Source organism: Balaenoptera acutorostrata, chromosome 18 (genome assembly GCF_949987535.1).
Source record: "Balaenoptera acutorostrata chromosome 18, mBalAcu1.1, whole genome shotgun sequence".
NCBI classification, from domain to species: domain Eukaryota; kingdom Metazoa; phylum Chordata; class Mammalia; order Artiodactyla; family Balaenopteridae; genus Balaenoptera; species Balaenoptera acutorostrata.
In genome coordinates, this window is record NC_080081.1 from 27,413,010 (window position 1) to 27,432,528 (window position 19,519).

The 19,519-nt window shown below is 36.3% G+C and overlaps 1 protein-coding gene across 2 annotated transcripts in view; it reads right to left on the reverse strand.

Moving 5' to 3' along the window:
• Positions 1-19,519, reverse strand: part of NDFIP2 (Nedd4 family interacting protein 2) — a 61,738-nt gene that overhangs the window by 5,063 nt on the left and 37,156 nt on the right. For both annotated transcript variants that reach the window (XM_007186246.3, XM_007186247.3), the window contains exons 4-6: positions 14,343-14,436; positions 6,706-6,830; positions 679-745 (exon numbers count right to left, since the gene is read on the reverse strand). In XM_007186246.3, coding sequence (XP_007186308.2) covers positions 679-745; positions 6,706-6,830; positions 14,343-14,436 — 286 coding nt within the window. The remainder of the gene's footprint in view (positions 1-678; positions 746-6,705; positions 6,831-14,342; positions 14,437-19,519) is intronic.

A 19,519-nucleotide genomic window follows, 5' to 3' on the forward strand; every position in this document is an offset into this window, starting at 1 on the left:
TGTATTCTTCATGTCAGTAAATAAACTTGAAATGTGGATTAAAGGTATAATGTCAGTTTAAGATTAACTTAATTATCATATATCTAAAGAGGAAAACACAAGGGATCAAAAATCGGAAATCCATAAAATTCATCAATATTAATAAAAGACATGCCTTGTAAGAAGAAAACTCAACAGAAGTACTGTGATCATTAGGCATGAAGCCCTTCCTTATGCCTGACTGATTAATGATTAATGCAGGGTATACTTCAAAAGTGTAAAGAATGTTTCAATGATCCAAAAATAAAAGAATGGACAGAATATCCAACTATCCTCCTCTCAACACCTCCTACGATCATTAAAAGAAAATTATGCATGTATATTTTCCAAAATAAATGCTGAAGGCAACTATTTTTTAATCATTTTAGGATTTTCAAGTTTTGTAGGATTGACTTATCATTCAACCACTGATTCTGTAAATTGACAGGCTCTGAATTTTAAATCAGAAATCCAGAGTGCTACATTGAATTATCTGAATAGCCAAGATGATATAAGTGTGGATATGAGAATTTTACAACAGGAAAAATTTTTTCCACATAAATTACAAAACAGTATATTTACATCTCACATTTTTAGGAAACATCAAAGTTAAACTAAATGCAAATTAGTCATACTGAAATGCATTAAGAATAAACTTACCAAGTACAAGAAATATCCACCAAAGCCAATACTGTCCATTGAAATATCCAGTAAAATAATCAGAAAACTGTGGAGTGAACATAAATATATTAACCGTATTTGTGTACCTAAATTTGAAAATCATAAGTCTTAGTTTCAGAATGATTTACCTCAAATAATCTTTAGCACTTAAAACAGCACAAAAAGAGAAACAGAAAAGAAAAAAAAATACTTAATGACATACACATATAATTATTTGAGAAAAAATAACAGCAAACAAACTTATGCAAAATATTTTAGGAACAAAAAATAGTTTCAAACTGCTTGTAAAGAAGAAAGATAAGTGCTATATATCTGAATCCAACATTTTCTCATTAAGGAGTTCACATGTCAGTTCTTTTTTCATAATCTCTCAAAGCCACAACTACCATCCCAAACACACTACAGCAACCTGCTGCTTTAGATATTAACACCAAAAGCCACATTAGTTTAATCTTATCAGATGGGGATGTTCTGCTGACCTCTAAAAAGAAGAGCTTTTGACCTTCTGTACACCCCCTACTGTTAATCACTGCCAAGAATACTAGGCACATAAAGACCCCCAACTCATTAGAGTCTTTTTATTTTCAAACTAGATGCTCCAGCATTCATTTCCCAACAGTGAGCTGAGAACAGCTAAATGAACCTTGAAGCGGCATTTCAACAGTTCCTATTAGTGGCCGTGGTAGACAGTTTATATTCTCTGTGAAGTGAGGATATGAACAGGCAGATGGAAGGCAGGGTTTGATGATACTGGACACAGGTATCTTTTCCTTGATTAGACTCGGGACATGATGATTTATTATCTTCGAAAAGTTTTCTTTTTAAATCAGTCTAATTTTCCTGCTTATTTAATCTACTCTGTTTCCATTGGTCTCTGAACCGAATCTGATTTAACTAAAAATGAGTTTGTTAAATGCAGATTTGTCCTCAGATGTATCTATCTCCAACTTTATAGGTAATTATTTCCAACTATTCATTGGTAATTTCCATAAAAGCTTAAAAATCTTACAGGTTTGGTAATAACAAAAATGCTTACAAATTGTAATGTTACTAGTGAGGAAGCATATCCACTAAAGGTTATCTACATCTGTTTTTAAAAGCTTTTAAATTATTCTCACAGGAAGTATTTACAATATATGAACCATGATCTAAGTTCTCAGCTTAGAGTTTTAGAAATTACAAAGATTAAAGATTTCAAAGTACCATCATACATGCAAATCCCACATACTCCTACACCTTTAAAATATGTACAATAAAGGAAGAACTAGAAAATTGTAGAAATATAGCTTGTAAAGTAGGAAAGCACTACACTACTTTTTAATTGAATGATTAATAATTAGAAATAAAAGGTTTTCATACAGGTTTTAGAGATTATAAGAACAAAAGGAATAAAGAACCAAAGCAATACATTTTTAACTTTCTAATTTTTAAATATATTTAAAAATACATATTTCTAATATTTAAAATATATTTAATACATAATATTACCCGACAAGAGGCAACCAGAAAAGAACAATGTCATTCTTCACCAAAAGTACTAACCTGCAGCTATTCTTTATTTATTCCCAAGTGAAGAATAGAATTACCTTCACTTTGAAGTCAAAGAGAAAAACTCACCATGTAAAAAGGATAAACTAATAAGCTTTGGGGCTCATTACTAAGTTATCAAGTGTTTCAAAATACTAAAAGTCATAGGGCTGAGCCAAGGTGTGTTTTTGGTTTTTTTAAAATAAGTAAATAACTCATGTTGACTGGTCAACCGCAGGCTGCAGAAATCAAATTTTGGAAAATAAATTAACCAACAATAAGAATTTACCTGATTTAAATTTGAAAAAAAAGAATTCATCTGATTTTATTTTATTAATATGACACCAGTATTTTATTGTTTACATCCTGTCTACTTTCTAAAAGACTTGTCAGTTTTTAATAAAATATATATGCCTTTTAAAACAAATAATAGAAACATCAAAAGCCTTAGAAATAATATCAGAATCTTGGGCTAAAGATATTTACACTAAATATGAGGTTCACAGCAGCTCAGAAACAAAAAGAAAAGCAGCAGTTAATTTATAAATTGCTTATTATCTAATAAAAGGAAACACCAGGCTTTCAGGAGAAAACCTTTCTCTCAGCACTGAACTAAAAGGGAAATTTATTGCCTTGAGCATTATAATAAAAGTCAAAGTACAGTGTTACAGAGGCAGTACAGAATTAGGAGAACAGGCACTGAACTGAAATCAAGCTAGATTTAAATCCACATGCAAACTGTGGGACACTGAGCAAGTTACTAGACTTTTTATTCTTAGCTTCATCATCAATAAAATGGCTGGCTTGTCTCCAGCATCACTGATACAGACAGGGTTAAAGAATTTAGTGCCTGGAATGAATTATGCCTGGAACATAGTAAGTACTCACTGAATGGTGGCTATTGTTATTTTATAACAAAAGATTTTTTTTTTTTTTTTTTTTTTTAATGGCTGTGTTGGGTCTTCGTTTCTGTGCGAGGGCTTTCTCCAGTTGCGGCAAGTGGGGGCCATTCTTCATCGCGGTGCGCGGGCCTCTCACTACCGCGGGCTCTCTTGTTGCGGAGCACAGGCTCCAGACGCGCAGGCTCAGTAATTGTGGCTCACGGGCCCAGTCGCTCCGCGGCATGTGGGATCTTCCCAGACCAGGGCTCGAACCCGTGTCCCCTGCATTGGCAGGCAGATTCTCAACCACTGCGCCACCAGGGAAGCCCCAAAAGATTTTTAAAAATCCTTCTCTTATATCAATTCTCAATATACAATACAGGTATAATATTAACCTTAACTCAGTAAAGGTATTTTAAAAGGAAACTAAACAGTCCCGGTGATTAAACTTGACGCTCTTATATACCTTACAAAACTTTGAGAAACTCCAGTCTTTGAATTTAAGGTCCCCATCTTTATCACACTGACTGGAGTTGATTACTAGACAATCTAACCCCTTCTCAACCTGGGATTCTAAGAGAGAATTAGGCCCTAATATCCTAGAGGCAAAGGTTGCATATAATGCACTAGTTTCTTTTTTATGAATGTAGAATGATACTAGCAATTCAATAACTTTAGGAGAATTGAGAAAATCAAATCATTTTCTGTGTTCTGTGACTTAGACAAGAAATCTCATTTGAATAATAGTAATTAATTCTATTACTAACATAACCAATGTTGGACATTACCTAGTTCCAACTCTTTTGAGATTTTCTAGCAATAACTTCTGCAAAGGCAGGGACTGTCTCTTTATCTCTGCATGCCCCATAATACCTAACAGATTTATGCTAATGGTGGGAACCCACTCTACATTTTTTAAATGAAATTAAAACAAGTAATTGCCAGGGGGGCAGTTCTTACAATGGCTCAGGTTTTAATCACCTTAGAAGAAGCCAGTCCACAGGTCCCACCAAGAATCAACTGTTTAATAACCAAATCCTATAATCTAGTCTGAACAGAGACAGGGTCTGAGAAGATTACTGAAACCCTGGGAAGTAATAAAATAAGTTTAAAAATAATGAAGAGGGCTTCCCTGGTGGCGCAGCGGTTGAGAATCTGCCTGCCAATTCAGGGGACACGGGTTCGAGCCCTGGTCTGGGAAGATCCCACATGCCGCGGAGCAGCTGGGCCCGTGGGCCACAATTACTGAGCCTGAGCGTCTGGAGCCTGTGCTCTGCAACAAGAGAGGCCGCGATAGTGAGAGGCCCGCGCACCGCGATGAAGAGTGGCCCCCGCTCGCCGCAACTAGAGAAAGCCCTCGTGCAGAAACGAGGACCCAACACAGCCAAAAATAAATAAATAAATAAATAATTTTTTAAAAAAGGAACTTTTCAAAAACATAATAATAATAATGAAGAAACACATAAAATTCAAAGTTTTAATATTTTTTATAATGGGTAATTTTTTAATCTATTTGACAATGTAGGTGCATAATTGAAGTGTCTGAAGCACTTAATAAAAGCCGACATATTAGTATATGGATTCTACTGCAAATTCTTCAGGAGGACTTGACTCATTCAACTAGAAATCAATGTTTAAATATATATGATTTGTAGAAAGTATATATTTTATTAGTTGTATATAGCATTTAAATGTGTGGGGAACTTTTAAAAAGAGTTATTAATTAACAAAGCCACTTTCCTAGCCTTACCTAAAGGAATCAGGAGAAAAGCTTTGTAAAAAGGAGCCAAAAGGGGCCTTCAAGAGGCAAAGGAAAAGAGCTGGGGGAAGATTATGTGAACAATACTACTGCCTGTACAATGCGTACAAAAAATGATTTGGGGGCTAGAAAAGCTGTTGAGATAGGAGAAAGAAAAGGACTTCTTGTCATCTCCCTACATACTACCTTGTAAATGATACGAGATAGACAGAGGGTGATTTCCAGGAACAACAGGAAAATGAGAAGAAAGGCTTAGAAGGAATGTAAAGGAAAAAAAGATGAGTTCTCATAACCACCTCAAAGGCCTGTACTGTAATTTTTAGCTCTTAATGTTACCAAAAAAGAAAAAAAGAAGAAAAAGAAAAAAGAAACAGTGAGAAGATATTTAAGTCCATGATAATTTCACTAACCAATGGAAATCTTTATGTTTTAAAACTGATTTTAGGCAGACCTACGCTATATCACAATAGTGGCAGCCATGATTTACTGAGCACATATACTTGTGCAGCAACTGAGCAAGGTACTCTAAATGTATCATGTTCATGCCTCACAAAAATACTGAATGGCAGCTATTATCAGCTTAGCATGAAGAAACTAATGCTCAGAACAATTTAAAAACTTAAAGTTAGAACACTGATGTACAAAAAGATGAGATTCAAACTAAGATTTATCTGATTTCAAAGTTCTTTCCACTTACTGAGACTTCCCTGGTGGCGCAGTGGTTAAGAATCCGCCTGCCAATGCAGGGGATGCGTGTTCGAGCCCTGGTCCGGGAAGATCCCACATGCCGCGGAGCAACTAAGCCTCAACTGCTGAGTCTGCGCTCTAGAGCCCGTGCGCCACAACTACTGAAGCCGGTGCGCCTAGAGCCCGTGTTCTGCCACAAGAGAAGCCACCGCAAGGAGAAGCCCACACACCTCAACGAAGAGTAGCCCCCGCTCACCGCAACTACAGAAAGCCCTCAGGCAGCAACGAAGACCCAACACAGCCAAAAATAAATTAATTAATTAATTAAAAACAAACAAACAAAAAGTTCTTTCCACATACTAACAAGCTCTCATATAATACAGTCATAAAATGTCCACACCACAGAGATCACTATGATAGTTAAGTACAGAAGTTAGAATAAGTCTCAAAATAATTGAGCTCATATACACAAAATGAACATTTGTGAACTACATAGGAAATTTTATGTATTTTAATTTTAGAGACAAAAGTGATAGAGGCTATCAAGACACTCACCCTGGGGAGGGGTAAGATGTGACAGGGTGAGAGAGTGGCATGGACATATATACACTACCAAATGTAAAATAGCTAGTGGGAAGCAGCCGCATAGCACAGGGAGATCAGCTCGGTGCTTTGTGACCCCCTAGAGGGGTGGGATAGGGAGGGTGGGAGGGAGGGAGACGCAAGAGGGAAGAGATATGGGAACATATGTATATGTATAACTGATTCACTTTGTTATAAAGCAGAAACTAACACACCATTGTAAAGCAATTATACTCCAATAAAGATTTTTTTTTTTTTTTTTTTTTTTATGGCTGTGTTGGGTCTTCGTTTCTGTGCGAGGGCTTTCTCTAGTTGCGGCGAGCGGGGGCCACTCTTCATCGCGGTGCGCGGGCCTTTCACTATCGCGGTCTCTCTTGTTGCGGAGCACAGGCTCCAGAGGCGCAGGCTCAGTAATTGTGGCTCACGGGCTTAGTTGCTCCGCGGCATGTGGGATCTTCCCAGACCAGGGCTCGAACCCGTGTCCCCTGCATTGGCAGGCGGATTCTCAACCACTGCGCCACCAGGGACGCCCCCAATAAAGATGTTTAAAAAAAAAAACAAGACACTCACCCTGACAATAAGGATCCATTTGATCAGGGAAAGGCCAAACCCACAGATGGCGCCATACCTTCCCGCTACGGTGTTGGTGATACAGAAGGATAAACAAAATCCAAGCCAGTTGAAGATAAATGCCACTGAAAGCAAGAGAAATAATTCTTTTAAAGACCACACTTAGGAAACAAATCAACAGAGACATAATATAAACATCAATGATACTTCACGACTCAATGGAAACAGCAGTTCTTTCTCTTAATTCTGTACTAATTAAGTCTTCTTTAGAGACCATAGTTTACCTTTTGCAAATGTACTAGTTATTTACTACACATTAACAAGTGGGTGAGCTTGGTTTCTTGTCAGTTTGGTCAACAAGAATCAATACCTTACAGCTTATCACCAAAAGGTGAAACTGCATTTTTTTTTTCTTTTATACATACATTTGTTATTGAAACTGCATTTTTAAACCGGTTAAAAATTAGGTCACAATGTAGCTCCCATGTGATCCTACCCAAAAAGTCTAGTCTAAGCCATCATCAGCCAGCCAAATTAAAAAGCAATATCAAAGATGAGCCGAATAAATTATAAATTACTGTTCCCAGAGCAGATACTGTTCATTGGCTTCTCTTCTTACCTAACAAAACCTGTTGTTCCCCTTCCCAGGAACCCACCAACCTCTAGAGCCTGTATTTTTAGGAAAGGCTGGACCCCATACTTAGCCCCCAAAGGTGAGTCCTGTCTGGGAAAATCACAGAAGGCCCAAATCCCTTGCCAGTGAATTTTTTTTTAAATAGGACTTCTGAAAAACACTCTTAAAAACACAGCAAGGAGAGGGAAGATGGAATATAGGTAAAACAACAGTGTTTTTTTTTTTTTTTTTTTACAACAGTGGTTTTAAATTGATCATTGTTGAAGCTGGGTGATGGATACACAGATGTTTATTACACTCTTGTCTAGTTTGAGAATTTCTACAATGAAAGTTTTTTAAAAAGAAAAGAAGAAAAGGCCCTTCTTCCACTGGGTATCGCGTTTAACTGTAACACCTGGAACTGCTGCAGGGAGCCTGCTATCAGCCTGAGGATTCAACCATCACTCCAAATAGTGGGGGAGAGAAGAAAACCGAAGCAAAGCAAAGCAGAGCCACAGCACTGATAACGGTCCGTGCCTGAGGTCTGCTCATCCCGGGACTTCTTGTTTTGTGAGATAATCTCCTAACTACTTAAAACAGTTGAGTAAGCGTTTTCTATTTCTCACAGCAGAAACCATTCGGACATAGGTCCTTGAGATATAATCAGAGTACCTTATTTACGTCCAAGATAGCAACATCACCAAAATAATAATAGTAATAATAATAAAACTAAAGATCAATTTGAACCTAAATCTTGTTCAGTGCCCAGCCTCTTACCCTAAATATCTCCAACCAAGCCTCAGGGAGAATAAAGCAAATTACCTAGAGAAATTCTAGTTTTTCAGAATTCTAAAGACAAAGAGGAAACGTTTTAGGATAAGTTTAAATGAAATGGCTATTTCTTCGAAGTAATACCCCTACTTCTGTAATTTCTTCCTTCCTAACACTTTCTAGTCGCAGCTTTTTTGATCATTTATGGGAAACTGTACTATATGGTGTGACAGTCAGAAAAATCAATTTGAAATAAGAGACTCGCGTTTGAGTCACACCATACTCACTCACTAGATATATGACCTTGGACTCACTGCTGACTTCTGTTGAGCCACAGTCCTCTGATCTTTAAGTACCTACTTCACAAGATTGATAAGAGGATTAAGTGAGAATGTAAAGAGCTTAAGCGTAGGACAGGACAGAACCTGGCACGTGGTGACTGCTAAAAAAACGCTAGCCGTCATCACTACCCATGCAAAATGATCTCTTCACATTACAGACTAGGTCCCATCTTTCCTGCAAAAAAAGTTCAAGAGACACTACTGTAAATGAAGCTTGTTTACTCTCTACCGTACTGTACAACAGAGATAGGCTATTTCCATCACTGTAGAATAATCTATTGCACATAGCCACTCTGTATCAAACTGGCTAATATTTGTGTTAGCTGTAGGGAAAGCACATAACAAAAAATAATTTTATATCTATTTAAAGTAAAGAATTTATATTACCAAACAGCAGTAGAGATTCCCAACTGGTTGCTACCTATGTGTTAATGACAGGCTGAGATACTTCTCTCCTCAGCCCTTAGGGCGGGCAGGTGAGGTCTGGGGCAGAGGACAGATTGCCACCAGTCCTGAGCACCTCACTCCTTTATCTCAGTGTGCTATAAACATTCTATCATTTTGCCAGCATGTCATGTTGTTGAAACATAGGAGGCACTGATGGAGAAAATCCAAAACAGCAAAACATTCCAAAAGTGTATTTTCACCTTTGAGTATGTGTATGTTTAGCTTTGGGGAAAAAATAATTTAAACACTGTCCAATTTCTTCAAAATCAGATTTACCGATATCTATTATATGTATCATTGCACCCAAACGAGAAATAAGATTCAAAAGAACAAAAAAGTAGTTAATGAGCCACCATGTTTTCTTTATGCTCTCCGCCAGCAGTATGAATTCCTATAAATTGTGCTCATGTGATATAATTTGTTATAGACTGAACTCTGTCCCCTCAAAATTCATAGATTAAAGCCCTGACCTCCAGTGTGACTGTGTTTAGAGATAGTGCCTTTAGGCAGGTAGCTAAAATTAAATAAGGTTATAAGGGTGAAGCCCTAATACAATAGGATTGGTGTCCTTATAGGAAGAGGAATAGACACGAGAAAGCTCTCTCTCTCTGCACACACGTAGAGAAGAGGCCATGTGAGGACACCACAAGAAGACAGCCAACTGCAGGTCCAAAGAGAACCCTCACCAGAAACCAAATTTTCTGGAACCTTAAATCTTGGATTTCTACCCTCCAGAACTGTGAGAAAATAAATTTTCATTGTTTAAGCCACGCAGACCGTGGTTTTTCGTTATGGCAGCCTGAACAGACAAATGCATAACTTAATCATCTTTAATTGGTTTAAGCACTAGGAAAACAGAGTAGTTGTGACTACTGAAGCATAAATAGATTCATTTTTTATGGCCCTTGGCCTATAAAATAGAAGTAAAGCTGAATAGGTCTTTAAGGTACAGAAAGAGCAAAGCATTCAATTCTGGATCCTCTGTGACATGTCTGTCTCAGTTGTCAAAAAAGAGAATTTAATAAATTGTACACTAAACCGTAAGTATGTAAAATCCATAAAAGAAATAATGTGTAGTAGAGGCAGGTGAACATATACATGCCTAAGAAAGAAGACAAGAACAGGACAAGTTAAGACTTAGAACAGTTGGGCTCCACACAAAGTCACAAGGCAAGTAAGAAGCATAGCTGGGACTGGAGTATCCAAGTCTTTTATGCCTATATCCAGTGATCTTTTTATTATATATACCTCCCACCTACCCAAGGAGGTTAGCAGAATAATCTAGAAAGCAATATTGTACACTGTAGTTTATCCATTAACTAGTAAGGCTACACTTTAAAATTTTCAATAGCCACAAAATACTTATTAATAATAAAGGGGAAAAGAGTAACTTCATAGTGAAGAAAGCTGGCGGACACTACCTTAACCTGATGAGAGTTAACATCACTAGCAATAAGACATATCTAGATCACTGCTTCTAATTTGATGTACTGGAAAGAACACATCATTTCTGTGGTATTCTTGAGGGGGGAAAAGAAAAAAAGGAAAGAAATGCAAAACCTGAATCTAATCATGAGGAAACATGAGCTAAATCCAAATTGAAAGACATTCTACAAAATAACTGACCAGTATTCTTCAGAAGAATCCAAGTTGTTATGAAACAAAGAAAGACTAAGAAGCTGTTCCAGGTTGAGGCAGACTAAGGAAACACAGAAACTAATATAATGTGTAATCCTGAAACAGATGCTAGATCAAGAAAAGGACATCAGTGGGACAACTGGCAAAATTTGAATAAGGTCTACAAACTAGTTCGTAGTCTTTCGTAATGTTAATTTCTTAATGTTGATGATTGGACTGAAGTTACATACATTAACACTTGGAAAAGCTGGATGAAAGTTATATGGCAATTGTACTATTTTTGCAATGATTTCCTAAATTTAAAAAATGAAAAGTTTAAAAAGTTTTAAATTAAAAAAATTTTGATACTTGCTTTGAAAATAAACAAATGAATATCATAAATGAATGAATACCAATATACTAACATTAAGCACTTATTAATTTTTTTATCACAGAAAAATCCTCATTATATATAAATGCACCAGGTTTCAAACACAGTAAGTTCCCAGACAAAGAATAATCAGTTTCACTATACTTGATTCTGAACTGCATAAAGGCAAATTCCTGTCTTATCCTCATGCAATTCTCTTTGTTTAAACTATCAGCCATTGAGAAAAATATGAAGCTAACAATTTATTAATTTTAAGACATTTCCACTAAATTATAAGCAATGAAATGACAAAATTATTTTTCTTATAAACAGAACAAATTCAATAAAATGTTCACAAATATTATGAGTTTCTTAATGTGTAGTTATAATTCTTAGATGTCCCCCCTTTCTGGATTCACTTATAATATGTGACCTCTTCTAAAAGCTATATAAAAACAGAGCTTTACATGAACAGAATAAGTCATTAATGCATTGTTTTTCAATGTGTAGTGCCCAGATAACCCCTTTAAGAACTCTCACTTTTATGACTCATCCATGGTAGGTACTTGAAAGAATTTACTGAATAAAGATGCTCAATATCACTAATCATTGGGGAAATGCAAATTAAACCATAAAGAGATACTACCACACAACTATTAGATTTCTAAAATTTTTAAAACTGTTAATACTAAATGCTGATGAGGATCAGAGCATTCACTGCTGGTAGGAATGCAGAACGGAACTGAAAGACAGTTTGGCAATTTCTTACAAATCAGAATTCACGTTTCAAAACACCTTTCTAATTCTTTTTAAAGTTACGTACAAGTAACTTAATATCTTTTTAATTATGTTTCCCTCAAGTCTAAAATGGGAATAATGCCGGTGATTAATTATTACTATAGCATGCTGACGTGAAGAGTCACACACAGTACGAAAGGCTAAACCTTAGAAAAGTTTTCTAAACAGAATCCATTACATTTTTAAGCATTAGAGTTCAAGGTCATTTCCACAGAATGTCAATTATCCAACGAACCAAACCTTAATTTCTAGCTTTTAACTAACATATAACTGACTTCTATTCCATTCTTTTAGAGACAAAATCTCTTAAAAGTATGCTCAGATACAAGCACATAAGGCACATATAAGGCATTTTTCAGTGACATTTCAAGGGATTAGGAGAAGCAAAACATTATCAGGGGATACACACATTTCGTTCTTTACATTTTCTGAACATGGGCAAGCAATTATCTTACCAAATTTACGCGTAAACTTTTTTTAGGGTTACATGTGGTAAGAGACTGAATTGTAGACATTGAAAACAGAGAAGGAAAGAATTAAACCAGCAAAAGGTTTTAATTGAAATATTCTTATTGATAATCGCTGCAGTTTTATTTGCACAACTTGTATAACCTGAAATGCTTAAATTATAAACCACGTTAAAGAAAATCTATTTCCAGACCTTAGAAATAGACAATAGAACAGAACCTAGACAATAGCTACTGGATAGTTTAGAGTTTGGAAAATATAGCAAGTTGCAATTTGTAGAACAGCCACTAGATGGTAGTGACTACAAATAAATCTATGCTCATTAAAGCAAATAAACTGAAGTACTGGCCTACAGCCTACCCAAAGAAATGTTATCAGGAAATGAAGGTGAAAAATAATTTATAATCTTACTCTTATAATACTGGTGCAGTATTTGTAGAATAGGAAGCATAAAGATATAAACTGTAGAAACATAATTTAGTAAAAATGTAATAAAAGGCAGGTAATTTACATTAATATATTAAATGTAAATATTTATATTCATATTAATTAATGTACCACCAGTGGCCAAAAATAAGGTCAACCAAGTGCCTAGGTTACTGTGCACTTACAACACTGGTGTATCAGTGAAATGTTGTCAGATCTAAAAAAATAAAGATTGATAAGAAGATAGCATGGTTAAGTGAAATACAGAAATGGAGAGATAATAACTAAGCTCTGAGTCAAGTAATTAGATGGTGTCAAATAACATGTTTTTATTCCTAAGAAACAGGTATTTACACTAACTACAAATAACTACAATAAATTTAAATTCTTTCTTTTTCCAATGAAGATTTCTTAAAAGACATAACCATGAAAGGAATTAATGTTTACGCTACTCTTTTTGTAAAGAAAATATGTGGGAAGCCTGTTATTAATATAAAGGGTTACCAGGTTGAACTTAAACTAAGAAAAAAATTAAAGTTCACTAGACTAACAGTACAAAACAGAGTTATCTGTAGCCAAAGTGTTCACTTCCTTTTCATCATACTTAACATCATATCTAACTACAAATTATAACTAAAACCACAAGACATAAATATTGCATATACATTAGCTGATTGCCAATCTGAATATAATTTAGTAAATCTGAAGAGAAAAATGTAACTGCCTGCCCATCCACCCACGCATTTCTGAGTGGTTTAACTACTTCTATTCTTCAGTAGATGAAATGAAATAAAGAAAGGAAGCAAGAACCATTTCAAAATGCACGAAAAGGTAAGGGAATTTTCAGACTCAAAAGTAACTCAACTTAGGAAGTATGTATTTTCTATTTTGTCTATTATTAAAGTTGAATGTGGTACTTTACATAGGTAAAACATTCCTCAGTTCTATCAGCAAAATTAACTCCACAGCTGAAATAAATTAAGTCAGCATTCTATCAAAGAAGGTATGAAAGCTTGGTCATTGAACCAGGTTGAGGGCAGAAATTAACCCTATCATAATCTAATAAATGTACTTAGTTGAATACTGGGTTTCCAAAAATTATTTTATCAATTTAGACAGTTTGAGTGTCATAATATTATTTACTGAGTGTACCATGTGCCATTCCTGAGACAGGAACTGAAATAATGAAGGCTATAATGAAGTCTTTCCACAAGTAGCTTAAGTCTACTTTATAAAGTCAAATGTTAAATTAAGAATGTTGCAAAAGGTTAAAATTTACGGTTTCTGGTCTTCTAATTACTCGCCATTCCGCACAAATAAGACAAACCTTCATACTCCTGTGTCTCAAATCACATTGTTCCAGTTCCCCAGAATATCTCCTTTTCCAACCCTTCCTCCTGTTTAAAGACACTCAAGTGGAAGTCCTCTGCTCCAAAAGCAGAATTTATCATTTCATTATACACGCTCCTATAGCCCCAAATGGACATGCAGCATTTCACATACAAAAACATATTTAGCTTTAAATATGCTTATATATATATCTCTATACAGTCAGCATCTAGCATAATAACTGCAACACAAAGTTACCTGATAAGTGTTTAACAAATCCTAGGATTTGTATCATATGATCACAGTTAGTTAAATGTCAGGAGCAATTTACATTTTAAACAAGGTAAGACACACACTGACAGTATCTGCCTTCCCTCACTGTCTATGTTACTTTAAATACATACACAACCAATATATGCAAAAAAATAGTTTGGAAACAGTTTCAGTTTTCACTTACTGAAAAACGCCAGCATGAAAATCCCATCATTACCCACTCTGAGCTGGTCTGCATCACTGAAGTCATCTCTTGTTGGACACTCTTCCTCTTGAATCTGTAAAACATAAACTATTAGAATAGCTCACTAAACTACTGATAATTACAACTTTATAATCTTAAGTGTAAAGATAAAAATTTAAATAAAATCTAATGTCCTCAATGTATTGTATAGGCAAAATGAGATAATGAGTACAGTATCCGATACATAAGTACTCAAAAAACATTAGCAAGTATTAATTTTTCATGGACACCCCTGAAAAGAGTAACTTTAAAAGTAAACACAAAAAAGATAAAAATTGAATAACATCGAATTAATGAAAATGACATCACAAAAGATCGATGTGACACTGCTGCATCACTGTCAAATGGAAAGAGGATTTTTCATAATCAGTGGTGAACTCTAAATTGGTACAAACTCTACGGTTGGCAATTTGGCAATATTTATCAAAAATTAAAACGTACACATCCTTTGACACAGTAATTCCAGCTCATGAAATATAAGAAATTATGTATTACAGATAATTCACTGAAGCAATGTTAATAAGGGCAAAAATTAGACACAATCTAAATGCCCATCAATAGTGGGCAACTGTCAGGAGATAATTCTCTGTGAGTCTTTCATGTTTCTACATGTCTCCCAGGTAGAGGCATTGGCTACCTTTTCCCTGTATTATCTTTTCAAGGATGTTTATATAGTAGATGGCTCTGGGAGAGAGAAATAGTATCTCTCTCCAGAGCAGAAATGTAGGCACGCTTATCGGCCATTAGAAAATACTGGATTCCCCTGAACTCAGGGTTCCACACTGCGAGCAGAGGCATTGCTTGGCCCCTCTGAGTTGCCCTGCAGGACCTGAGGCTCAGGAAACTGCCGTGGGAAAATGCTAACACCCTGGCTACTACTATTGCTGTGAATAATAAAGTTTCTGTCTCTGACCCAGCAGTCCTGTGTCTTCTGGGAGCATCCACAAAACTGTGACAAGCTAATCAGTTAGCTTGCAAGTAGGCTAAAATCTCAGACCGTTTATAATTCTTGAGATCAATGAAACAAATTATTGTATATCTAAAACAATGAAATTCAAAAAGCAATGTAAAGATTTAAAAATAAATTATAATCTCCAAAATATATTAAGTGAAAATCATTTATATAGTACAATACTTTTGTGTACAAAAATAATATACAAACACATTACTGTAGTTGCTTATAAATGTCGAGAAACTTCTCTGAAAGCACGTACAAAGTCTGTTATCACTAATTGCCTCCAATATTCAACAAATGTTGATAGAATACCCATTCTACGTAAGACTTTGCTTCCTGGTACTTGGGATATATGAATGTACGTAAAACAAAGATGCTTGCCTTTCTGAAGCCTATATCCCAGTGAGGGGAGCCGGATAACAAATAAGTTACTTATACAAATGTAAAATAGATAGCTAGTGGGAAGCAGCCGCATAGCACAGGGAGATCAGCTCGGTGCTTTGTGACCACCTAGAGGGGTGGGATGGGGAGGGTGGGAGGGAGGGAGATGCAGGAGGGAAGAGAAATGGGAACATATTGTATATGTATAACAGATTCACTTTGTTATAAAGCAGATGCTAACACACTATTGTAAGGCAATTATACTTCAATAAAGATGTTTGAAAAAATAAAAAATAAAAAAAAATAAAAAAATAAAAAAAAAAAGTTACTTATACAAAAGGTACAAATGCTCTGCAAAAAAAAAAAAAAGTAAGGAAAGGATGTTTAGGAAAAAATAATGTAAGGAAAGGATGTTTAGGATGTTTAGTAAGGGCTACAGTTTTCAATATGGTGGTCGCATAAGCCTCATTAAGGTGACACTGAGCAAAGAATTAAAGGAGAGGTAAGAGAGTCAGCCATGCAGACATCTCATAGAGGAGTGTTTTACACAGAGGGATAAGCCAGTGCCAAGTTCCTAAGAGAGAATCAGACCTGGCATGTTACAGAAATAGCAAGGAGGCTAACATGGTTGAAACCACAGTGAATAAGAGAGAAAACAGGAAGAAATAAAGCCAGAGTCCACTAAAGGACCCTGGATTTTACTGAGTGAACTGGGAGGTCTTACAGAGTTTTGATCAAATGATTGACATGACCTGATTTACAAACTCACTATCTCCATGTTACATATACATAACCTCAGGTGGGTGTTAATTTTCAATTTTGTGTTAGTACACACAGAGGCTCAGAGAAGCTCAGTGACTTGCCCAAGATCACATAATTAGTTAGGTCAAGGCAGGACTTAAATCCAGGATACCAATGTTCTTTCCATGCAGTCATGGTAGTCTCACTACATATACTGCTTTTCTGAAAGAAAAAGACTTTCAAAACCATATTGCTCATTATTTAGGCAAAAAGATCCCTTAGGGCTTCCCTGGTGGCACAGTGGTTGAGAATCCGTCTGCCAACGCAGGGGACACGGGTTCGAGCCCTGGTCTGGGAAGATCCCACATGCCGCGGAGCAACTAGGCCCGTGAGCCACAATTACTGAGCCTGCGCATCTGGAGCCTGTGCTCCACAACAAGAGAGGCCACGATAGTGAGAGGCCCGCACACCGCGATGAAGAGTGGCCCCCGCTTGCCACAACTAGAGAAAGCCCTCGCACAGAAATGAAGACCCAACACAGCCATAAATAAATAAATAAATAAATATTAAAAAAAAAAAAAAAAAAGATCCCTTAAACTCTGCAATCATATATCCTTATGGTCTTATGGTCAATTTAATAATTGGCAATGATTAAATACATATTAATGCATTTTTATATCATGTCAAGCTAATTCAAGAAATAAACATTAAAGCACAGAAGGCCAAAAAAAAACTGTCAATATGATGGCAAGAATATAAAATTTCATACTCTTTTTGAAACACCAGTCCAAGAGATTTTATCATAGGACATCATTTTTTTTTCTTTTTTTAAAATTTGTTTATTTATTTATTTATTTTTGGCTGCGTTAGGTCTTTGTTGCTGTGCGCGGGCTCTTCTCTAGTTGCGGCGAGCAAGGCTACTCTTTGTTGCAGTGCGCGGGCTTCTCATTGGGTGGCTTCTCTTGTTGCAGAGCATGGGCTCTAGGTGCGCAGGCTTCAGTTGTTGTGGCACTCGGGCTCAGTAGTTGTGGCTCGTGGGCTCTAGAGTGCAGGCTCAGCAGTTGTGGTGCACGGGCTTAGTTGCTCCATGGCATGTGGGATCTTCCTGGACCAGGGCTCGAACCCGTGTCTGCTGCACTGGCAGGCAGACTCCCAACCACTGTGCCACCAGGGAAGCCCAGGACATAATTTTTAAAAAGATAGAAGACATATGCACAAAGATGTCCTTTACAACATTAACACTGGAAAACACAAACACTCTTGAAAAGAATCTAATTGTTCACTAGAGAGGAATGGCCACTATATTATATAGTATATTGATTCCATGGAATTTCACTCCACCATTAACATAACAGAAAAATATTTACATAAAATGCTTAAAAAATAAAAGATAGTAGCTATGCAATCATTTCAATTACATTAAACATTGACGTATAAACCCTAAAATTGGTAAAAAAAAAAAAAAAAAATTAAAACGAAGAGCTGTAATAGGACAACAGTCGTATTTTCCTTTCTGATTTCCCACACTGGCTAATTTAAAGAAAGCATTCATTAACTTAATTAACTGTTATTTATTAAACACCAAGGATGTGCCAGATAATAGCTAGGCGCTAGAAATGTAAACACAAGGTCGTCCTGGAGTTGTTCGCAATTGATCAAGCGCTAGCTTTTACATCAAAAGACAAGTTACTGACACACAAGTCTAACCAAGGGACAAAAAAATGAACCCTATCCACTATACATGGTCATAATATGAGACTAAGTGACAAGCCATGTTCTAAAAGTTTTATCACGTGAATCATGTGAAACAAATATTTTTCAGAGAAATATTAAAAATGGGCAATACACTTCAGTAAATCAATGAGTCATCACATAATCATACCTGCAACCCTACTCATGAGAAATAAGAAATAGTAGAAAACAGTATTGTTTCCAAGTCTCCAGGCTACCTACATTCCCCCAATGAGACTGGATTTAAGAAATAAACTTTCAGCTCATCCAGCTGAGATTCATTTACAACTGAATGTACTCAAGTGCTAATCAGACCCGTTTTTTATCTGAATCAGGTATAGAAATCCATACTGAATGATACTTTGCAGAAAGAGGGTGCTGGAGCACTGGGATAGAAACTGACAAATTTGAAAGATTTTTTTTACAAGGACCTAAGTTATAAGTTGGTCTCTTTGTACAACTCTGTTTTTGCTGTCCATAAAATTTTCCACAATTCTCACAAGCTAGAGTTACAATGGTATCGGAAATGGGTAAAAACAGAAAACTTTTCTTTATGGACATATTCCAGTTCAGGCTGGGAATCACATTACTTTCTAAAAACAAGACACTGGAAATGATGAAGGGTATTGAATAGTAACACTTCAGAGTTTTCTTTCCAAAAGGTAAAATCACCTTTATGCTTACTTCAAAGCACAGAGAACAAGACTTAATGCTTCCTACTTTCTCTTTAGAGTTCTATCCAACTGTGTAGAAGTTAGGGCAATAGAGGACCCAAGGTCCTAAGCATCCTTCAAGGACCTTTACCATTTCCAAAGTCCCTAGGAAAACACTCCCTGAGAAAAGGAGTTACTGTCCTACTTCACTGAGAGTGTGTGCATGTAAATATAAATGCATGTACAAACACACATGCACTAATAAAAACTCCACACCTTAAGAGATCTATCCTCCTTCTCTATAATTCTCCCCTCCCAACATCAAAAATCCTTATTGACTGAGCTATATTTATGCCACGGGCTTAACAGAAACTTACTTCCCCCTCAGAAGGAAAAGAAATCAATAATAGGGGCTTCCCTGGTGGTGCAGTGGTTAAGAATCCGCCTGCCAATGCAGGAGACACGGGTTCGAGCCCTGGTCCGGGAAGATCCCACATGCCGCGGAGCAACTAAGCCCATGTGCCACAACTACTGAACCTGAGCTCTAGAGCCCGCGAGCCACAACTACTGAGCCCGTGTGCCACAACTACTGAAACCCACACGTCTAGAGCCCGTGCTCCGCAACAAGAGAAGCCGGCGCACCGCAATGAAGAGTG